General features: G+C 38.9%; 1 protein-coding gene across 1 annotated transcript; it reads right to left on the minus strand.

Moving 5' to 3' along the window:
* Positions 1–359: 359 nt before the first annotated feature.
* On the minus strand, positions 360–19015 carry LOC139121386 (fibroblast growth factor receptor-like). The gene is made up of 17 exons (XM_070686215.1): positions 18996–19015; positions 18421–18522; positions 16822–16976; positions 16253–16309; positions 14606–14672; positions 14034–14078; positions 12954–13147; positions 12405–12482; positions 11913–12024; positions 10962–11198; positions 9756–9935; positions 9226–9407; positions 8651–8734; positions 7867–8081; positions 5995–6132; positions 5502–5712; positions 360–1893 (listed from the first exon to the last, which is right to left on the minus strand). Exons 3-17 carry the CDS (start codon positions 16972–16974, stop codon positions 1762–1764), a joined length of 2085 nt encoding a protein of 694 aa, XP_070542316.1. The 5' UTR covers positions 16975–16976; positions 18421–18522; positions 18996–19015; the 3' UTR covers positions 360–1761.
* Positions 19016–20611: the final 1596 nt, after the last annotated feature.

The raw sequence follows: 20611 nt of genomic DNA on the forward strand, positions 1-20611 counted from the left end.
AAACTTTAACGGTCTTAATTTTTCGAAAATCCAATATTTATTTCTCCCCCATACAGTTAACGCACTGATGGCGACCTTTTTGAATTTCAAATATCGCAAAATGTTGGGCAATTTGATTCGCTAGTTCCAAACTTTGAAAGATGACCCCCAATTTTTATTGCTGATCTGGTATGAGAATTGGTTGAAAGTTTCATCAGAAAAGTTTTGAGGAAAAGTTAGTCTGTCACTTTCGAGGCGCATACTACCTTAAGGAATGAGCATTCTGATACATACCTCTGTACATAACTCTTGGATCTCATGAGTTTTTTCATACTTGCTTTCGAAAGACCACTAAAGTCAAATTGAAGTTTATGACAATGTACCATCTTAAAATCATAAATTTATTACCATTTTAAGAAACTAATACATTTTAAAAATAGAAATCTGGACCTCATTCATGAAATACATTAACTTACATTATTTGGACACATGGTAGGCGATAGATGACTCAATATGAATCGCATAAGATGCATCACAATGGTCTGATTTGTCGAAGATCTCACTGCATGTTACAAATGTCATGAAGCTATCTCTCGATCGAACATAGTCAAATTTATATCTTTCGTTTAACGCAGCAGTGAGTCAACACAACATTTAAATTTCGATTACACCATGCATTTAAAGGTACTAGTATACAGTCACCTGTAATCTAAATATGCCCATATAAGCTTATGGTCAAATGGGCATTCTTGGTATTCAAAATGTCCATGTGAGGGCGCTGTTTTTAAAAAGCGGCCACCGGCTTAAAATCTGTGATTGGTTAGATATTTTCTTTCCATGGTAACTGCAGCAAAATTGGAACAGGTGACAGTATACCTTTAAGCTCAGTCTGTAAAACCTGTACTGATTGGATGAATGCCATGTCCTACATATCTTTTAAGGTGTTCATTATGTTTCCCAGTGTCAGCCAGGAATATCTCTCTTCTATCGTTTCGAAAGAAAAGGAAGTTATTGTACCGGGATACTATCATGGACTACAAACGTGAATCTAGCTTGGACTATATTACCTTTCCTCGATTTGAAAGACATTAAATATTTCATATGCAACATAAATAACGCTACAAGAGTGCGTAGAGTCGCCAGTTAAAGTTTCATGATATAAATTGTACAAGAACAGTTGCCTTACTGAAAATGCAATTACGTTGATCCACATTAGAAGACTTTGTCGCCTTGGAAATTATTGCATAGCCAGATAGCTGGTCTTTTCATTTTAGAAAAGACACCTATATACAGTTTGTATTTTTCGAATAAATTGTGGCAAAAGCAAAGACTACATTCTACCTCTTCACAGTTTCAGAAATGACATCTGTAAGCTGAATGAATAATAATAAGCCGAATACATATTTAAGCGGTAAATGTACTGTACAACTAAACGTAGTGTACCTCTTTGGTAATTTAATTGTATGGAATGTGCGAATCCATTGTTTGAGTTTAACAGAATCTTTTAACTCGATCACAGAAATGGAAGGACCATTCTCTGCACATCAACTTGAATGACAGGAGGTTGCGTGCATTTGCATTGTGACGTAATTCTGACTGCGTACGTGCCTGTCGTTGTGTTAAACTTTCTACACCCCAGAAAATCTTTTCTGTGTCACATCTCTTTTCGTTCAATAGAGGGCGCGCGAAGTCACACCGGCAAGATCAGAAATCAAAGGAATAGTTTTGATATCGTTCATATTCTTCATAGCAACAATTTTTGTCCCGCAGCAGGAACTTGTCTCAGTGTCTTTCGTTGATGTATTCAGATGTTCTACTTGATGATGAGGAAATATTCGATTCGCCGGTGAAGGCGCTTTCTTCAGTAAATGCAGAATCGCCGCTTCCTTGACTTTGTGTCTTGCCCACTGATTTCTGTAATTGTACACGAAAAACCAAAGGAGTCTGTTTTATAATTTATGTTAAAGTATGTTCAGCATGTAGGAAAGCCATCTTTGTGATACCTCCTAACTCATGAACTCTCATAACCCAGCACTGAGGAAAAATCGTACGATATCAGGAACGTTTACGCTTCTTGCATTCTGGTGCAGTAACCCACTAGTGCGATGCCGAGTGCGCATTGCCAAGTACCGGCAATGCGATAAATCCGGCACAAAGAATACATCAGAACGGTATGGTGATAATGTTTCTAATTCTTTGTGGTTTTGTTGACGAAGAAGAGAACTGTGATAAATCTGAGCTGATATCCGCCGAAACTTTCTTGGTTTAAGCCAAAAATGTACAGCAAGTCACGACATGATGAAATAAATCACAAGATTATGTGAAGGTAGACAGTGCTTTTTTGTAAAGAAAGGGAAAGTATTGAAATAGGTTTAATTGAGTAAAGAGACGTCTCTTTTTCACATCCATGGTACAACCAAGTTTCAATTTGAATGTTCAAACTCCTGTGAAATATCTGATCACAACAACAGTCGACATTCTTGACTGCAGAAGTTCAACGACAGATTGCGAGTCTGGACGAAATACAAGCAATCAAGATTTCTTTTTCAGTCATTATAAGGGAAACATTTTCTGACAAATTTGAATATTACAGTGTTCGCTACAGTTAGGAAAAACAAAGAGGTAGTCAATTTGCATATAAATGCATAATTTACATATTCTTTCGTTGTGAAAATATATTTTTTTGTATGGTTGTTAAGGCCAAAAAAAAAAGAGAAATGTTTCTGGTCAGGCCTTTCTTAAAAAAATGGTGCGGCGACGCGGATTTTTTTTTTCTTTCTTTCTTTTTTCTCCTCCTCAAGGGAGGGAGCAGGGTCAGTTAAAGCGCCAAAGCTTAGCGGCTAATTTGCATAATCATTTGCATATCATTAATTTATATTTGCATATGGATGTAAGCTTGCACATGCATCCACACATACACATGTACACTCACAACAAAATCCAATGGTAACACACAAGTGTGCAGTTTGAACATCATGGAAACTCTTTATTACACTTAAATAAATCATCACAGTATTGTAATTACGATTGCAATTAAAACAGAAGATTCAGATTGAAACTTTAAGAGCAAGAAATGGTTCGTCTGATTGGAGTTTCGTTAATACATACATTGCTAATAAATTGTCAAAACTTGCCAACAAAGAGGAAAATTCACAAGTTTAAGCTTTACACAATTCAAATGTAATTGAGTTTTATATCATTTTTGAACGACAAACACCGCGAATAATTTTCATCACGGGGATAGATTTTAACCAGCCCCCCCCCCCCCCCCCCCCCCCCCCCCCCCCGCATAACTTCTACTTCCACTGAACATCGTCGTTCGATTCTTGATTTTAAAAATACCACCAGGATGATCACAAGACATGAACTAAGTACGACTAGAATCCCTCGAAAATCAGGTGTAAAATCTTTCAGAGAACGTGTCAGAGTGGAACCACACGCGACGCCAGGATCAATGTCAACACGTTATAAACCCGTCGACCAACATGGCCGCCGCCATATTGAAATTTATGCAATGTGAACTCGATCGCGATCGTGATCGTACTCAGACAAAACTCATCGTTGTACAATCATAATCAACCTCACCAGTCAACTCTTGTTTCTTTTGCGGTCCATTTCGTTGATCAAAGCATGGGAATGTGATCAAAGGCCTGCTAGTGCTACACCGCCTACCTCTGCTCTGTGAACACTTGTCCACGATGAATACTGAGTTAAAGGTCTTTGTTGGTCGTAATAGTCGTTCTGGAATGAAAATTTGTGAACAACCCAGCCGATTCTTCTATTGTTTTAACGTTCCTCTCAACACTTCCGGACAACTTATCTGATGCATACCATACTTACACCATGGAGGTAGTAGAGAAGAGTCACAACTAGGCGGAGATCAAGGGACCATGTGTTTTGCCGCTGTTTGCCTTACTAACTACTCCATTAACACCAACGGGACTTGCGAACGCGTTTTCTCGGATTTAGGAAACAAGATTAAGTTCGTTCGGGGTCGTTCGGGTGTTTCGGCCGTCCCTCGGCAGTTGACAGATCTTCAAACATGGCGTCACGTGTCCAAGCGTCGCGTCGGGAAGTTCGAGTCGTTCCACTGATTTTGATGTACACGATGTTAAAGAGGTCGAGGAACAGATAATTGAGGAAGGGAGCTTTTGCATCTGCAAAGGCACGGAGACTGAGTTGATGTTAGCTTGCGATCACAAAAAAAAAACGGAAAATGCCATACATCGTAGAGCAGCATTGTGAACACGCCAACTTTTTCCAAATCCATTTCTTGGTTCTTGCCGTGTTTTATCATGTTGTACTTGCATTAATGATAAGGTTAAATAGGAAAGCATAGCTTTTAACTGCTACGTCCATGACTTTAATGAATGGTCGCGATATATAAACAACACGTACGATGCATTGAAACAAAGCGTCGCAACGTCGCCTATGGCGTCGCTGGCGTCGCGTCATGAACACCCGGGAAACGCTACAAGTTTAACCCACGCTCACGGCAGTGCTGCAGTCCGCTGCACCATACTCAGTACATGATTGAAAAGTTCGTGATCAGAACTTTCATTCTAACAAGGAAAGGTTCCTGCGATCGAATGTAAAGTATATAAAAAACGACGTTAAAATTACCAAGATTTTGAGAATGAAAAACTTAAATTCCTTGTAACTTCACTTTTCGTGGACGGAACGTGTCGGTTCTTACACTATCATGACGCACTTGACCCAAGCTACGCAAATACAGTCTTTGCGCATGCCTTATGACACTGTGGAGAAACTGAGTCGCATTAGCAAACCCAGGTTAATTTCACTCGGTTCGGTTGCGAAGGTACCGTCGGCAACGCAGATGGCGGGAAAGGGATGTTAAACAATGGACATAAAGGGATTAAACCAATGGTGCACAATAGTAATAAACGTAATTATCTCAGTTGTGACTCCTTCTCTACTACCTCCATGCTTACACCTTCCACTCTTTCACCAGGTTAAAAGTTGCAGTGAGCGCTTATGTGTAGACAATGCATGCATCAGCTGGTACAGTGGTAGCTACGCAGAGCGTGTGAACTAAAGGATGGCGGGAATATTTTAAAGCGTAGCGGGGAGAATCAAAGCGTAGCGGGGGGGGGGAGGGGGGGAGAGGCGAAAGCGTAGCGGGACCGCTATGACCTGGGGATAACACTGAGTTTTGTAGTTTTATCAATATAGTAACATTTAAACTGTTCATGCAGTTCGATCAGTCACTGATCATGTGCCCAAAAGAATTTTCTTTCTCTTCAGCCGTTTTGGTTTGGTGTTATAGTAATCAGTATGTAGTTTGCCACAGCCGCCGGCCACAACCAGCCTTGACTGAGGAAAAAAAAGGGTGACGCGCTGTTGTTCAAGTGACGCGCGCGCTGACCAGAAACATTTCTTTTTTTTTGGCTTAACATATGAATAGATTGCTCAAAAAAGACGTGGGTGGCCAACCCCTCAAAATTCCCTTGTGAAGAACCTGTGTTGTCGATATTTTAAATAATATAAAATGGTTTAATTACTTTTGTAAGTTGAATTTCATTGTCCCGAAGTGAAGACAATCTCGTCATTTCAATGATGCCATCATTTTCATACTTATTATCTGTTGCCGTCGGACCGTCGCCCATATAGTCCACATATTTAACCAGATTTAGGTCAATCGCCTCTAACAAGTCGGCGAAAGGAGGTCTGTCACTTGGATTTTCTTGCCAGCACTGACACATTAAGTGATACCTGAAAATAAGACGAAAGAATAGCGTATTGAGTGAAGCAAAGACCCTCGAGAAAATATCGAGGATCTATGAGTAAAGGCACTAGATCACCAATTTAGAACAACATCAAAGCGCGCATGCTCTGTTGCTCTTCCCCATCGTGTTTAGTACTTCTGATCAATTTCCGCTAGGTATAGTGATTAATTCATTGATTTGCTGATCGAATCTAACTAAAATAAATAAGGCCTGATTTGAAATGAAGTATAGATTACCATTGCTTTTAATTTTCGGAAGATTTACTCACATCTCCTCGGGACAGTCGTCAGTGATTTCCATTCTGTACCCATCTTTCAATGCAGCGATGGTTTCGGCCGCTGACATCCCGGGATAGGGCGTGTCACCTTGTGTTACTATCTCATACAGGACTATACCGAATGACCATCTGGTATGTGGGATAAAATAGTGCGAGTCAATTTCATTTCATCGGGTATCTGATAATCAATCGTTTACGAGAAAGTCTGATGCTATCATATTAAAATATGAAGTTAAACTTTCGCAGAGTACGGTCGAAGTCACGCCTGTTTTCCATTTCACACCGTTTAACGACAGAACAGTGTTAAAAAACATAGGTCGGGTCATCTTCCCCGAAACCAATTCTGCCTGACCCTTCAACTCGGCCGAAACCAAGTCGGCCTGGCTGACCCCTCAACTCTACAAAAACGTACGTCGGCCTTGATTCAGCCAGATCATGATTTTTTAGCCTGACTCGGGTAATGCACTAGTTTTATGCCAACTTGCGTTGCTCTCTTTGGTGTCAAAAAAAACCGATTTCAGTTAGCTTGGCACTTGATCAAAAAGTAGGCGAGTATAACTTCTTCAGTTGTTTTTCCGTCACCACGCTCTCGGGGTTTCGTAACGTGTCGTGTTTCACTGTCAACACTATTTGTACTCGTTTTTTTGCTTCACCAGGGGCCAGAAAATGTTCGGTCCTGTACATGCGCGAAACCAGTTGAACCGAGAAGTCACCGTACTTCCAGAAGTCAGTAAATCCATTCACTGTTTGGCAAACCAGTCGATGTGAAAATTATAATAGATCGTCGATGACTGCATGCCACACACTATGTTACGTCGAGCAGACGGGGAGTTAGTTGTTGTTGGAAAGAGTTATCAATCATAAAGGGAAAATTGACCAATATTTGTAAGTTGATTCGCATTGTCGTATTCTCCAGAACATTTGGACACATAGTTGTGATATTTGGTAAGCACAGTGGGTACGCGTCATGGTATATCGATATGCTTTGATAGTGTCATGAAGTGTGCACAGAGCCTGCGACATACTTTCAATAAACGCTCAGTTGTATTTAAACACATCTTTTTCTTCTCTTGAAGCAAGGTTTGTGTGGGATTTTGTTGTGTTCCTTACTGAATGAATTTTAATTATTCGGTATCTATCATAGAGTGTTTCTCAAATGTCATGTCACTATAAACGTTCATCTCAACATTCATCGATTAGCAAATTAGTTCTACGTTTGTGCGCGACAAACGATACTTGTGATGATGTTACATATGAATTTTGTATTTACACTTACTATCATAATGAGTTGTGGCGGTTGGTATGTTTGGTAGGCCTACAATTTCGATACAATTGCTACAGTGCTGTATTTTCTATTAATGCAAACAAACACTACAAAATGACAATTGTTTCAATAAACAATATTCGACAATTCCTTAAAAGAAAATCGGTCTTGTACAGCTCCCTTTTACAGGCTCCGGGATCAAACTCTTTATAGGCCAAAATAAGCCGAGCAGCTTCGTAGTGGGTTGGCTTTTGGCCAAGTTTATAGGTTTCGACCGAGATAATTTTAAGCCGAGTTGGCTTTCAACCCAGTTTAGTCCGACCGAGTTGGTTTCGGTCGAGGTTTTTTAGCCCACTTTGACTGTAAACCAATCAAAATATTTGAAATTCATGCTAAATAGTTATCTTTAGGAGCAGATTTTGTTACTCAGGCTATTTTGGTTCACAACTTCAGCCTAAATACCGCCATTTATGGCAGAACCGTGTAAAAAAAGCACAAATTATTCGGTCTGTAATGTACAATCCACCCGTATCATTCTCACTGACTCTACATGACTTCAAACGGGAAGATGAGATGAAATCATTGAATCCAAGACTTACATATCACTTTCAATCGTACACATTCCTTGTAGGTTAGTCTCAATGCTGACCCACTTGACAGCCCGTAACCTTTCCTTTGGCAAGGCCGTCCAACCTTGCAAATATACGTCATTAGCCAATCCAAAGTCTGTAATCTTTATCAGAAGATCTTCGCCGACTAAAACATTTCTGGCCGCCAAGTCGCCATGCACGTACTTGTTTTCAGACAGGAACACCTAGAAACAGTCATTGCGATGCTTTGTATTATTTTGATGCAGTAGAAAATTTACAAGCACGAAAAGACGAGACCAAAATAATAAAATTTACGAATATTGGCAGCAGCAACAGGGTAATATGCAAACACCTTTTCTGTATAATGTTAATGGATCATAAATTCTCTTGGTCGGAATTTTAACGTAAAGTTCTGTCTGGCTAAAAGAACCCATGCATTCGATACCTTGACACCCCCTCACGATAAATCAATCCTTCTGACCGTACACTTTTTTATGCATCGAATGTTGACGAAACGATGGTCAGCATGGCGTGATTTCAATGTCGTGGTGCCATCCAAAAGGTTCCGCTTGAGGAAAACGTCTTCATTGTGACTAGACACTCGAAACATACTTTCGCCGTCAATAAGCACTGTACTGGCAGTATTAAGAAACTGATTAAGACATATCGGGAGATTTATTCGAAAACACGAACAAACACGTACCGCCATAAACTTAAGAGAGAATGGATTTTCTAGAATATTTGGCGTTTTTGATGAACTGTTTTAGGGAGTTTATCCCAGGAAACAACTTACCATTCCCCTGGCTATTTGTCGTGCAATCTGGTAGAAAGACTTCTCCGATAACTCATACATGGAGTCTTCATTCTGGTATTCTTTCTGTTTGCCAAGAAACAATGACTCAGTGATCGTGTGTGCAGTGTCTTTGCGCAATGCCAAACTAGAGTAAAACTCATTAAGTTTAAGTAGATCGCTCACAATCAAACGATGGACGTTTATCATAATCCTAACCCCCCTGAAGGCGTTTTTCCGTTGAAAACCGTTCCAATGTCAATCTAATATGGCCGAATTCTACCATTTGCTGATCCTATACACCATCAATGAATTGTCTTATCTATTTCGGTAAGTTCTTACTTTGATTTCAGAACCAAGGTACAATAGATCTACAAACAGTGTGAATGCAAATGGACAAAGAACTCACACAAAATATAACCACCCAGAAAGGTTTAGTATATTTTAAGTTTAAGTTACTATTGTTACACATGTAGCAAATGTCAACACACACAGCGATGATAAGAACCAAAGAATACGAAGTTTTCAGGATGGTCTGTAGTGTGGTCGAAGGATATATCACCAAAAAGAACACACACCTTCCTGGATCTCCACAGAAAATGCAGCAAGTCTCCATATTGCATGTATTCGGTGATAAGAAAATATGGATCATCGATCGTGCAACATCCTAAAATGCCAAGGATATTTGGATGCTGGCCAATTTCTTGAAGAATGGTGATTTCTCGTATCATGTCTTCCTTCTGGTACAAGGTCGCATTGTCTGCAAAAAATGGAGAGAATAACATTTGTATGTCTTCGAAGTTGACCGGTTTTCTGGTCGAAACTTTTGATCGTCTGCTTCACTGGTTTTCAATTGTCGTCTGGGCATACATTAAGTATTTTCCCGCTTTTTAGGGTATAGTTTTCAAGAGTAGAAAAATACAGACTTGCATTTACATCGGGTAAGTTCTATCTTTGTGTGAGACGATTATACAACCAATGGATGTGAACTGCTTCGCCAACTGATCGGTAATCATCGTTGATTTTGATATCGATGAATTACTACTTCTAGCGTTGAAAGAAATCGATCGTCTCGTTCATAATTAGAAAAGTGATATAACTGCTATACTTTTTAACATCTTGACGGCAACAGGGAGGGCGTCCTTTCGTCCTGCTAGTCCTGACGCGATAGCTTTGTACACGACACCAAAATGTCCACGTCCAAGTTCTTCTTTCAGTGCCAGACGATGTCGTGGAAATTCGTGTTTTGCTATTAAACTCTGACCGGTGGTATAGCGTAACTCCCTCTCTGTAAACAAAAAGTGAAATTTTTATAAAATAATAAAGTGAACCAAAGCGGTTTTGTAGTAGGTTATCGACAGTCGTTTATGCAGTGTTCATGTGTAGCTGCCAGTTGACTGAAATCCGACATAGTGATCGCCGGACCTGTGGCATACAGTAAACTTTATCTGCTACGCGCAGACTGTGTAAAGTGCTGATATATAAACCGCTGGTCTGAACCAACATTATATAGGACTGTCTCAGTGTACATATGTGAATGATGATAATTATTGATCTTGTTGATGAAGTAAGTAATATTTGTAGTATAGATAGTGTTCTGCTTGATGAATATCTAGACCTCTTGCACGGAAATTAACGTAGAATGCGCCTCGGGTACAGATATTTGGACTCTCAAACTTTTTACCATTTTTCTGATCCACCACCTGTTGGTCCGTATTTTAAAGCTCTTTGCGTGAGAAAAGTTTCTATCGTCTTAGTTTTTTGAAAATCCAAAATGTCATTTTTTCCATAGAGTGACCACAGGGATGGCGGCCATTTTGAATTTCAAATATCGGTAAATCTTGGCTAATTTGCACCACCAAATTTGCACGCCGAGTTTTATTCTTTATTTTAAAAGAATAGTCGAAAGATGCCTTGGGAAAGTTTGAGCAAAAGTTTAGGTTTGTCCTTTTGAGGTGCATACATGTAGTGCCTTAAAATAAAATGAAAACCCCTACTTAACTACGTGGTAACATTGATAAAACAGCGTTAGCATTGGCACAATCGTGAGTAATTTTGAACTTAAAGTGGAACACCTATGCCTAGTCTCGCTGATCTCACCATTGCCACCATAACTCGATGGAAGAAATGGAGGGAACAAATACCGTGTGACAGACTCATTGAACTCTTCTCAACTCAAACAGACGGAATACCAATACATTTCTCACCCTCCCAAGTTGGCATCTGATGTGCCTTAGTGGGTAAACTAACGAGATTTCCGGGTGATTAGATTTGACATTGTTGTCAAATTAATCAAAGAGGAAGAATACCTTACCTTCTTTAACATCTGAGGTGACATATTCGTCGTCATCAAATTCCGGAACAAAAACCCCAGCTTCCTTTTGCTGTCGCCGTCTCTTGAGGGCGCGATAAATAACGATGAATAGAATTAGGAAGACTAAGAGGGAGCATCCAACGACAGGGACGACAACAGCCGTGAGTGGTATCCGTGATTGACGCCCACTCGTATATTGAGTACTGTAAACACCTGTTGTTACGTCACCCAGGAAATCTGTAATTACAGGAAAGAAAATCCATGGTACGTGACAAGACTACATCGGCAGAGACGGTGAAGGGCTTTTTGAGAGACTGCTAACTAAACATTGAAGTGGTGTTGGTGAAAAAGGTCAATATAAAATGACCCCATATAAACTCGAAGGATGTTTCAATTTCAGGGTAATATAACTGCGATGACAAGTGCAGGGGATTTTCTCTAGATCTCGAAATTTTCGACTGAACCAGTACCAAACAGAGAAGACGAAAACAAAGAGATTGGCATACTTCTCAACCTTGGAAAGTACTTCAAAGGATGATATATCGTCAGTTACTGATGTATGTGATTCTTATAAGTGTGTTTTCATTAATTTGTCATTGAGTTGTCATTGAGTTTGTCATTGACACTTCTTTCCGACTAAAAGTGATCATTGAATCGAGCAAGGATGAGACAAATGCAGTTAAACGGAATTCTGGGAAAACAGCATTTGCGGTAACAACATATTTCACTAATAGTACGTTCGCGTAAGAAAAGTATGAAAACTGAAGTCATGTTATGACGATCACGTGACAACTTTGCGTTGGTCTGAGCAATTCACCTGATACGCAACATAAATACTTCAAAAGAATGCAAAGACTCGAGGACATGCTGGCAAAGTAAATAAGGGAAAGACTTGCAATCATTCCTTGTTTTCATGTCGTACAACTTTTGAAAAGAACTATCTATGGTTACCTTCACGAGTAGTTGAGGGCGTTTCAATATCTTCCGGCACCATCATCAACTCCAGGGTCGCAGATTCTCCTCTCTCATAACCCTGGCCACGGAAGTTTCCGTAAACATAAACCTGGATTTGATTTAACGGTACGTTTCTATTACGATCGTAATGCATATTCAGAGACAATTGCAATCTCTTACAACTGAGAGTAAAGATTTACTGTCATATATATGAGCCATGTTTCGTTAAGATCAATGACACTCTTCGCGACCTCGTCAACCGGAAGACGAAATATGATCAAACTTACGAGATAAAATAATTGCTACCGCCTTAAGCATTTCGCAAAGTATTTCGCAAAATGACGTGCATGTTTGAACGTTGAATGACCTACGTAATAATCACCGGTATTACTTCGTCTGATTTTCGTAAACACTGAATTCCGAATGCACAGACAAAGTTGCCTTCACAACTACTTTTCAGACGGAAACCTCAGTAAAGATTACACTTACAGTGACAGCATAGGTGACGTTGACCTCGACGTTGGTGAATTTGGCGATGAAAGGCGTGATGTCGCTGTAGGAGGCGTTCTGAAAACAACGATCAAAACACGGAAACAGACCCAGTCACTAAATACTCATTTGTGCCTCGATATTAAGAAGACCAACATATCAAAATCTCATGACCAGCCTAGTTTGATTGCTTTCTTCGCAATTTCTCATGGCGGTATCAACATGGTCAGGCTGTAGTCGTGAAAGAAACGCTTGAAAATGGACATTTCAAGACATTTTAACACGATGAGAGGGTCGAGTATTCCGAAACTATGAATATTTTACTCAAGGTACCTTGATTTCCATCATTGTACTACAAGTTCCCTTTCAAAAAGAGTCAAAAATAAATAAATCCCGTCTTCGATGATGTTTACATTCAAGTAACGTAATTAAATCTATAGAGATATCAATGTCGGAAGGAGCAGGTCATAAGAATGCAGCCTTGGCAAGTGTGTTTGGCGATGAAACTCTTCATATTTTGCGCGGCGACTGTGGATCATTCCTACCTACCTCTTTGACATCTGTGAAATGTGTGTTGAACCTAGATAGTGTGTTGACCAATTCTATATAGTAGTCCTGCACATTATCGTTGTGTTGAACTGGCCGTAGCCAAGACACGGTAACCTCAGCTGCGTTTTCGTTGTCGAAATCTCTTCTGATACTCGCCACGGTTAGATTAACAGGAGGCCCGGATGTAGCAATACCTGTGGTCGTAAAAACAAAAGTAAAATCCTTAGTTTTCTTCTAACACGATTGGAACTAAATTGGGATAATTGGATGAGAGTAATTTTGATGAAAGTTTGATGAAATCGAAATTTTTACAGCTTAAATTTTACAAAATGATAGAATACTGTAAAAAGTAAAATATTGTTTCCATCGAACAAAATAACAAAAACACGTCAATTATTGTATATCCATTAAACCGTATTCATTTCTATGAAAAGTGGTATTTTTATGTAAATGTCATAAAAAAACGAGACAAAATGCATAAAATTTGTGTAATTAATGACATGAGTCAGGGCACTTTTAAAATGTCCCTTACTTTTTCGTCAATTTGGGGCTTAAAAAACACTAAATGTAGTCAGGGCACTTTTGAAATGACCCTGACTAACTAAACCGTAAATCCATCGAAAAACTTCATTTTGGTTGGGGAAAAGTAACAAATCGAGATTAAAACTAGTATTTCAGTACCAAAGAAAGCATAGACAAGTTCGCATATTTTCATTCAAATATAAATATTGTTCATAAGTATTGAACAATATTGCATTAGATGCAGTCATGCAATGATTCTTACTCATAACATAAGCACAACATCGCAAATTTTGAATAAAATTTTAAAGATGGCTAGTAAATATGGTGTAATATTTAACAAATTCCTTAAATTTTTGAGAAATTGTACCAATCCAATTATCCCAATTTAGTTCCAATCGTGTTTTCTGTAACCGTTGACTCGAACCATAAACATATTGAACCTCTAGGGGCCATAACGATATAGATTATCATCTTTGGTCTCTGATCTCTGATAACTGTTGTTTTTTCATAAATATCAGCAGCTCATAATATTAGAGGAGAAAGTAGTGATTAACTTACATCTAGGCTGACAGTGTTCTCGGCTCCTTGTCACACCATAACAATCTGAAAAGAAGAGCACCGATAGAATGAATTCGTCATGTCTTTTTTGATACAGGAGCGCTAGCATCCATGTAAGATGTTTAACTCAAGTAAGCTTTGGATTTCGATTCGAGCATCGGATTCTACTGACAACAAAACTCGTGAAGGCAAGAGTACACGCGATCAATAGTATTTTATCGTGACTTTTTATTACCTAACATGGTTTTACGGATACATCCGGATGAGAATTCATAGCTTGCATACCGGCAGTGTTTTGTGTAGAACATGGTTCAAAAACATGCATCACTATGGATCTGGCATGTTGGACAAAATATTACTGATAAACCTTTGCTTGGATTTCAATCATATTATGATGAATATAACTGAAAATATATTTATTACGTCATGTTAAAACTTAAGTCGCCACAAGATTCCGAATCAATCTAGCTTGAAAACGACAACAAAAACAAATCGCAAAGACTTTTTTATTTTCTCTAGAGATTTATACATATGGTACAAGTAAAAGTTTTTGGTAGTAACTTTCAACCCACCCGGCGATTTATCTGTTTTGCATGCAGAGGCACTTGTTTCGTTCGTTCTGAGATCCAGCACCGCCACCTGGGAAGCAAATAATATATTGGCAGTGTTGAAAGTTATTGATGTTGCAAATACAGTGAAAATAACAGCGCTATATTCGCGATATAGCACAGTTGGAACGCGCGCGAGCTGTAAGGTAGCAAGATACACGTTTTCACGTTTCACGCGAGAATTTCAACGTAGACCTTTATGATATGCTACTCGGGTTTAGATCAGTTCACGACATACATGTACTCGTTATCGCTCGTGCACATATTTCGTTCAACTACCGACACTCCCTCGTACCTTCTTTGCCTACAATACCGACAAGCCAAGTGGCAAGTGCCGTTGAATATCTTGTTCCCTCACGACCGAGTACTGAGGGTACAAGGGAGTCGCTTGTGCCCAGCGAAACGTCAGAGCTGCACTGAACGATGAAGGCTTTACGAGCGGCTATCAGCACTCTACTATGTCGCCAAGTGGTCAAAATATCATGATATTCCCGTCGCCAGGTGTGGTTTACTGCTTCACTATATATGCGTATTGGAATACAAAACCAATTCATACAAACCAGCTTTTCTGTGGATTTTGTTCTATTCAACGGAATCGGGCGAGAGCATATGAAACCAGTGATTTGACTTGGCTAGGGGACCACAGTTAACTAGTGAGACGATAGTAATCAATTTCCAACCGAAGTCCTAGAAATGTTACTGATAACGGTTGTATATCACAGCAAACAAAGTACAAAAACTTCACATGCCGCCTACAGTTGAACATTAGCGACGCCATTCAAGATATCAAACACGGTATAAGCAGTATTAGGCTGTGGACAGTTTCTTGGTGACGTTCAGTGATTCCTCAAGCAAGTCAACCATGAACCATGTATTGCGGTTGTTGGTCTAATGTTAATGTGCATGACGTGAGTACAAAAGGAAATCTGACTGTACCAGACACGGAAGTTTAGAGGTTTTTTTTTCAGTTTAGCCAGAACTTACATCATCGTTCCTTTGTCTGTTATGTCTGCAAACCGCGTCGAAGGTTTAGCTTATCAATCTGTACTCTTTTAGCATGTAAATTTTATGATAGGCAAATAGATAATACCATATCACTCGACCACTAAACTTATTAGGACGCATATCCAGAAAACATATTGAGATACTATAATAAACAAACAAACAAACAGACAGACCAACAAAAAAATAATGTACAGTTATACTTGATAATCAATGGCGTTTTAGGAGGGGACAACACCTGCCTTCAAAACACTGCAATTTTCTATCATAACCATAACAGTCATGTTTAACTTCAAATTACCAGCCACCCTTACATATACCAAAACATCTGTTACATTTTTATATGTCAATATATAGAGAGTTAAGGATGAATACACTATGTTGTCGCATGAGTGATTACACCTTCGAACACTCGGAACGAAGATGGATTGACAAGCTGGATATATATTGTTACTGTTTTTATGAAGTGTCCCTGTAGTACCTGTATTAGACATGGTCAATTTACCCTGAAACCCTTATAGTGTGAAACATTGCACCTATCAATAACGAAATATTTATCTAAATAATTTTCTACAAAACCATTTCACTCAACAAAATTTGAAGGCTTACCATGACGGTGTATGTGATTCCATATTGTAACGCCTCTATTACCGTGTGGTTGTTTGCCTGAAATATATTAAAATTTCATGGACAAAACGTGTTGAGATATTAGAAAACGATGGGGCTAAATGTCCGACTTTGTTCTGTTTTAATTGACAGAAATGACTCAACTGGTGACGTCATATATTTCTGATCTAATATGCTGAATTGTCTCGTCAGAAATATGTGACACAAGTGCAGAGAGGGTCTCTGAAATCGCACTGAAGATCAAATTTTGAACACTTTATAATTCTATTTTACAAGCAGGGAAGGCAAAACAGATTTTTATTGTATTCTCGAACGATCCATTTAAGTACACATAACAGTCTAAGCAACCTGTCTGAATTGATAAGGACTGCAGAACAAAGCACCGTGAATCTCAAATATTGACATTACTTGATTGAGTATATGAGTTCCGCTTCAGTATTGTCCTGAATACTTAGTTACTATTGAGTATAAAATTTGCAATTCCATTCAAGGTTATACTTAATGGATAGTGCCTTCACCTCGGAAATCACGTAAGGGGTATTTGTACTGACCGTGCGGATATCAGATGTTTTCATTTCAAACGGGGAGAACCATTGCTGGCACATGTTCTTCAAGTCCTCGCTGTACACAGCAATACTGCTGTTCTTAGCGCAGTGTGTATCATCTTGAGTCAATCGAACCAAAAACAATCTGTCGTCTGTCATATCTGCAATATGAAAGAAATTAAAACAAAATTAGGGGAGAACCATTTAATTTCTGGGGGTGGTGGAGGAAATTGGGTATGTCCGCAATTTTTCCCCGTCACTCTGACATCAAATTATTGTTTCTATTGTCATGTCTGCATCAAATTATTTTTCCATATGCAGAAGCAAGGCCTTTCTTTCCTCAGAAACCAAATTTTTAACATGCGGTTCATAATTCTACCAACATGTCAGCGGTTCAAATCTGTATCTATATATAACTTGTAGTGTTCTAAGTATATTGCAATAAAGAGCTGCTCACAATAAATATTTCTGCTATTAAAAAGCTATGTACAAAAGAAAACGGGTAAAAAATCGATTCTGAGCTAACTGATCTGGGAGGTGCTGTACTCCTGACCTCTAGAGTTCATCTTCTTCAGGACATCATAATGATGCAAAATAAATCAAAATAATGCAAAGATCCAGAAGAAAATATCTTGATGTGTTGTGTGATCAATCCCAATATGTTACAGTATGTAGTGCAAACTACTGCTATAAAGTCCCCAGTAGATTGACGTTGATTGTAGTCCTATAGAGGTTGAATGGTATAGTGCAGCTGTCTAATAGAAGTGTTGTCGCATTTGCCAAATTCAGTAGATGTGTTGTGCTGTTCTTTTACATCAAGTCAGTACAGTCAACTCATTTCTAAGGGTTGTCACAAAAGTTGTCAAAAATAGTACTTGTATCTGTAGTTTATTAAATTTCTTGTATTTCATCTTAAAGAAATAAATGTCTGTTTGCTTTTTCTGAATATAACACAGAAATATATTTAGAGAGTACTATAGCGCTTTTATATCTGTCATGTATTTCGAAATTTTCACTATTTACACAGCAAGCCAAATTTTCCCCCTTTAATACTGAATATGTAACTGCTTATATTGCAAATAAAGTTTGACGTATGTTTTCCAGATCTGTCATTACAACGCAAACATTTCGCACAATGAATTTAAGTCAGACTTTTATAAATGCTGGCACTAAAACCATGGGACTTAGTAACAAATATTGAAAACATCAGCGCCTGCAGAAAGTAAGGACGAATTTATTTCCCAGTTGGCTAGTTCCATCACATTGCTGACAACTTAATTCCAAAAACTATTCTTCCTCCCCTAAATAAAATGGTTGGTATTCCAACTGTGCAGCTCATTGGTATAACAAGCTTTCAACTATCTCCTCTATAGCAATTGGTTGCTTTGACAAGACCGTGAACTTCTAAGAAATTCATATTTCCACTACACCATATTTGAAACTACAGCTATTGCATCTTTACACAGTGCTTCGGTAACTCGCCCATGCCCCCTCTTTGATGTCTGCCTGGTCCGTTTGTGTTCAAGTCAGTCGATCTGTTCCTCTGTCAAACTGCTCACACCACGGACTAAAATATACCCTCACTAATTTACTAATACGCCGTACCTGCGGGTAACGGCCAGCTGATATTTAAGTCCAACTGCCAGAGGTCTTGAGCTCGTTCACTTGGTGCCCATTTGAATTCAATTCTGTTTTTGTCAACATGTCCTGTAAAAAAATGCAGGAAATGTTAGGTCGTTCCACAATACACTTTTGTTTCTTTTACTGGAAATACTTGATAGGAAATCTTATATTTCCGGAGTGCACAGTGAACTTTCAATGGTCATCATACTCAGAGATTTTTCATTGAATGGTACACCATTTTCTCCACGTTATACAATGTCTTTATTGTTAAATACTGTAAATAGAACGTCTGTCAAGATTTTTGTAAAATTGTTCTCTCTCCTGTGCAGCCAAACGTCTGCAATCGTTCGTGGGAAAGTGCAATGTTTACGTGATACGACGTGTCGAGATGTTCAGAGAAAGACGATGGTGCCAGAGGGTGCAAATTAAGCAATCAAACAGTACCGTATAGGAATCAACGGAATCACAATACCATTTCCAGTACCGCTCTCCCTGTTCAAAGATGGACTATGCAAATACTATACCACTCGAGTGGCACTGATATGCAACTTTTTTACCTTTGATGAATATGTCATTGATTGGCCTTACCGACCGACGGATACCAAAACGCGGCTCCTCGATGGAGAAGTGTAGTCATGCCAACAAAAGTTAGAAACTCCTTTGAGTTCATTGCAGAACGTTACGGTTGCTGTACTCAATATTCACTTTAAGTTGTCCGGTATCTGGAATAGACGTCCGGTATCTAGAATAGACGATTGTGACAGTATTGAGTGAGTCAGATTGTGACAACTTTGAAGATACATATTGGCTAAATTTAAACTGTATTTCATTGTACTCTATAACGCCGAAATTTTGAAGTTACAAGTGTGGTCAGCTCTTATCATGAAGGGTGTATGCAGTGTGCACGGCGTGTGACCCAAACTGTATATGAATTAAATGCAGCCGAAGGTTTTTTTTAGGTACCACTCGTTGAGTGACCTCCAGAAAAATACTGATCTGTGATAAGCAAGGCAGCAGGAGATCGGGTATCGGATGTGTGCGAGAGGTCACGGAGGTTTATTGGGCCAAGTAACGCCAGTTTGAGGCATTTCACACCGATATAACCGAGCTTGAGATTTCGTCCAAGTAGATATTTGTCAAATAGAAACCAAGGGCATGTACCGATGTTTCAAGGCCATCGGGCGTACAGATACATATTAAGAGAATATGTTATTGTCGGCAGAGCACGCCCAAAGTGAGAAAGTCTCTGGAACTGGGCTAATAATTTTACACAGTAGAAAAAAAATCATCCGCGACAATTGAGAGGCGTTGTACTTTCAAGCCAACACTAGTACTCTGAAAAAAAAAAATACATGTCATAATATGAGACCTACATAATCACATGGTTGTGCCTGTTTACCTTTGAATCGCTGCAGAGGTTTCGACTGTAATCGGATAGGCCACTTGTTATTCTCCCAATCATAATATTAATGACAATATAGACCAACTCAGTTTGACCACGCGGGGTCAAATGTTAGGTGTCCGTGATATAAAAGCAGTATTTCCGTAACAAAAGTAGATGCCATAATTTCAGATTTATCTTAACACTGGTGAATCCCAATTTACTAAATCACATTACGTTTGTCATTTACTACCAACCTCCCAACAAGAGCGTAAGGTTTGAATTAAGGTAGAAAGCGCCTCGGGACAGATATTCGGACTCTAAAACTTTTACAATTCTTTTTACACCTATCATTTGTGAGAGTTCATTTCAAAGCTCTCGATGTTAGAAAAGTTCTCACCGTCTTAGTTTTTCGAAATCGCTAAATTTGGGTAAATTGTTTCTCTAGTACCATAATTTGCACGGTGACCCACATCTTTATTCTTGATTTTGAAAGAGAATGGTTGAAATATTCCTTGAGGAAAGCTTGCAGGCAAAAGTTTAAGTCTTTCGTTTTCGAGGCGCATACTACCTTAAGAGTAAAGAGTCATTTATTTATCAACAGACCGTAGTACCGTGACTACGACAGAAGTCTAGGGAATAAAATTTGTTACTGAATATATGTTGTAACACTATCTTATTAATTCCATGGGCTTTTATCACGGTCTCGATGCCTTATGTGCCAGCTGATACACTGATTGAGTCTTTTATCGAGGCTAATTGATTGTACGTGTTGTGTTTAATATAGTCCAG

The sequence above is a fragment of the Ptychodera flava genome, chromosome 21, assembly GCF_041260155.1.
Source record: "Ptychodera flava strain L36383 chromosome 21, AS_Pfla_20210202, whole genome shotgun sequence".
Taxonomy (NCBI): domain Eukaryota; kingdom Metazoa; phylum Hemichordata; class Enteropneusta; family Ptychoderidae; genus Ptychodera; species Ptychodera flava.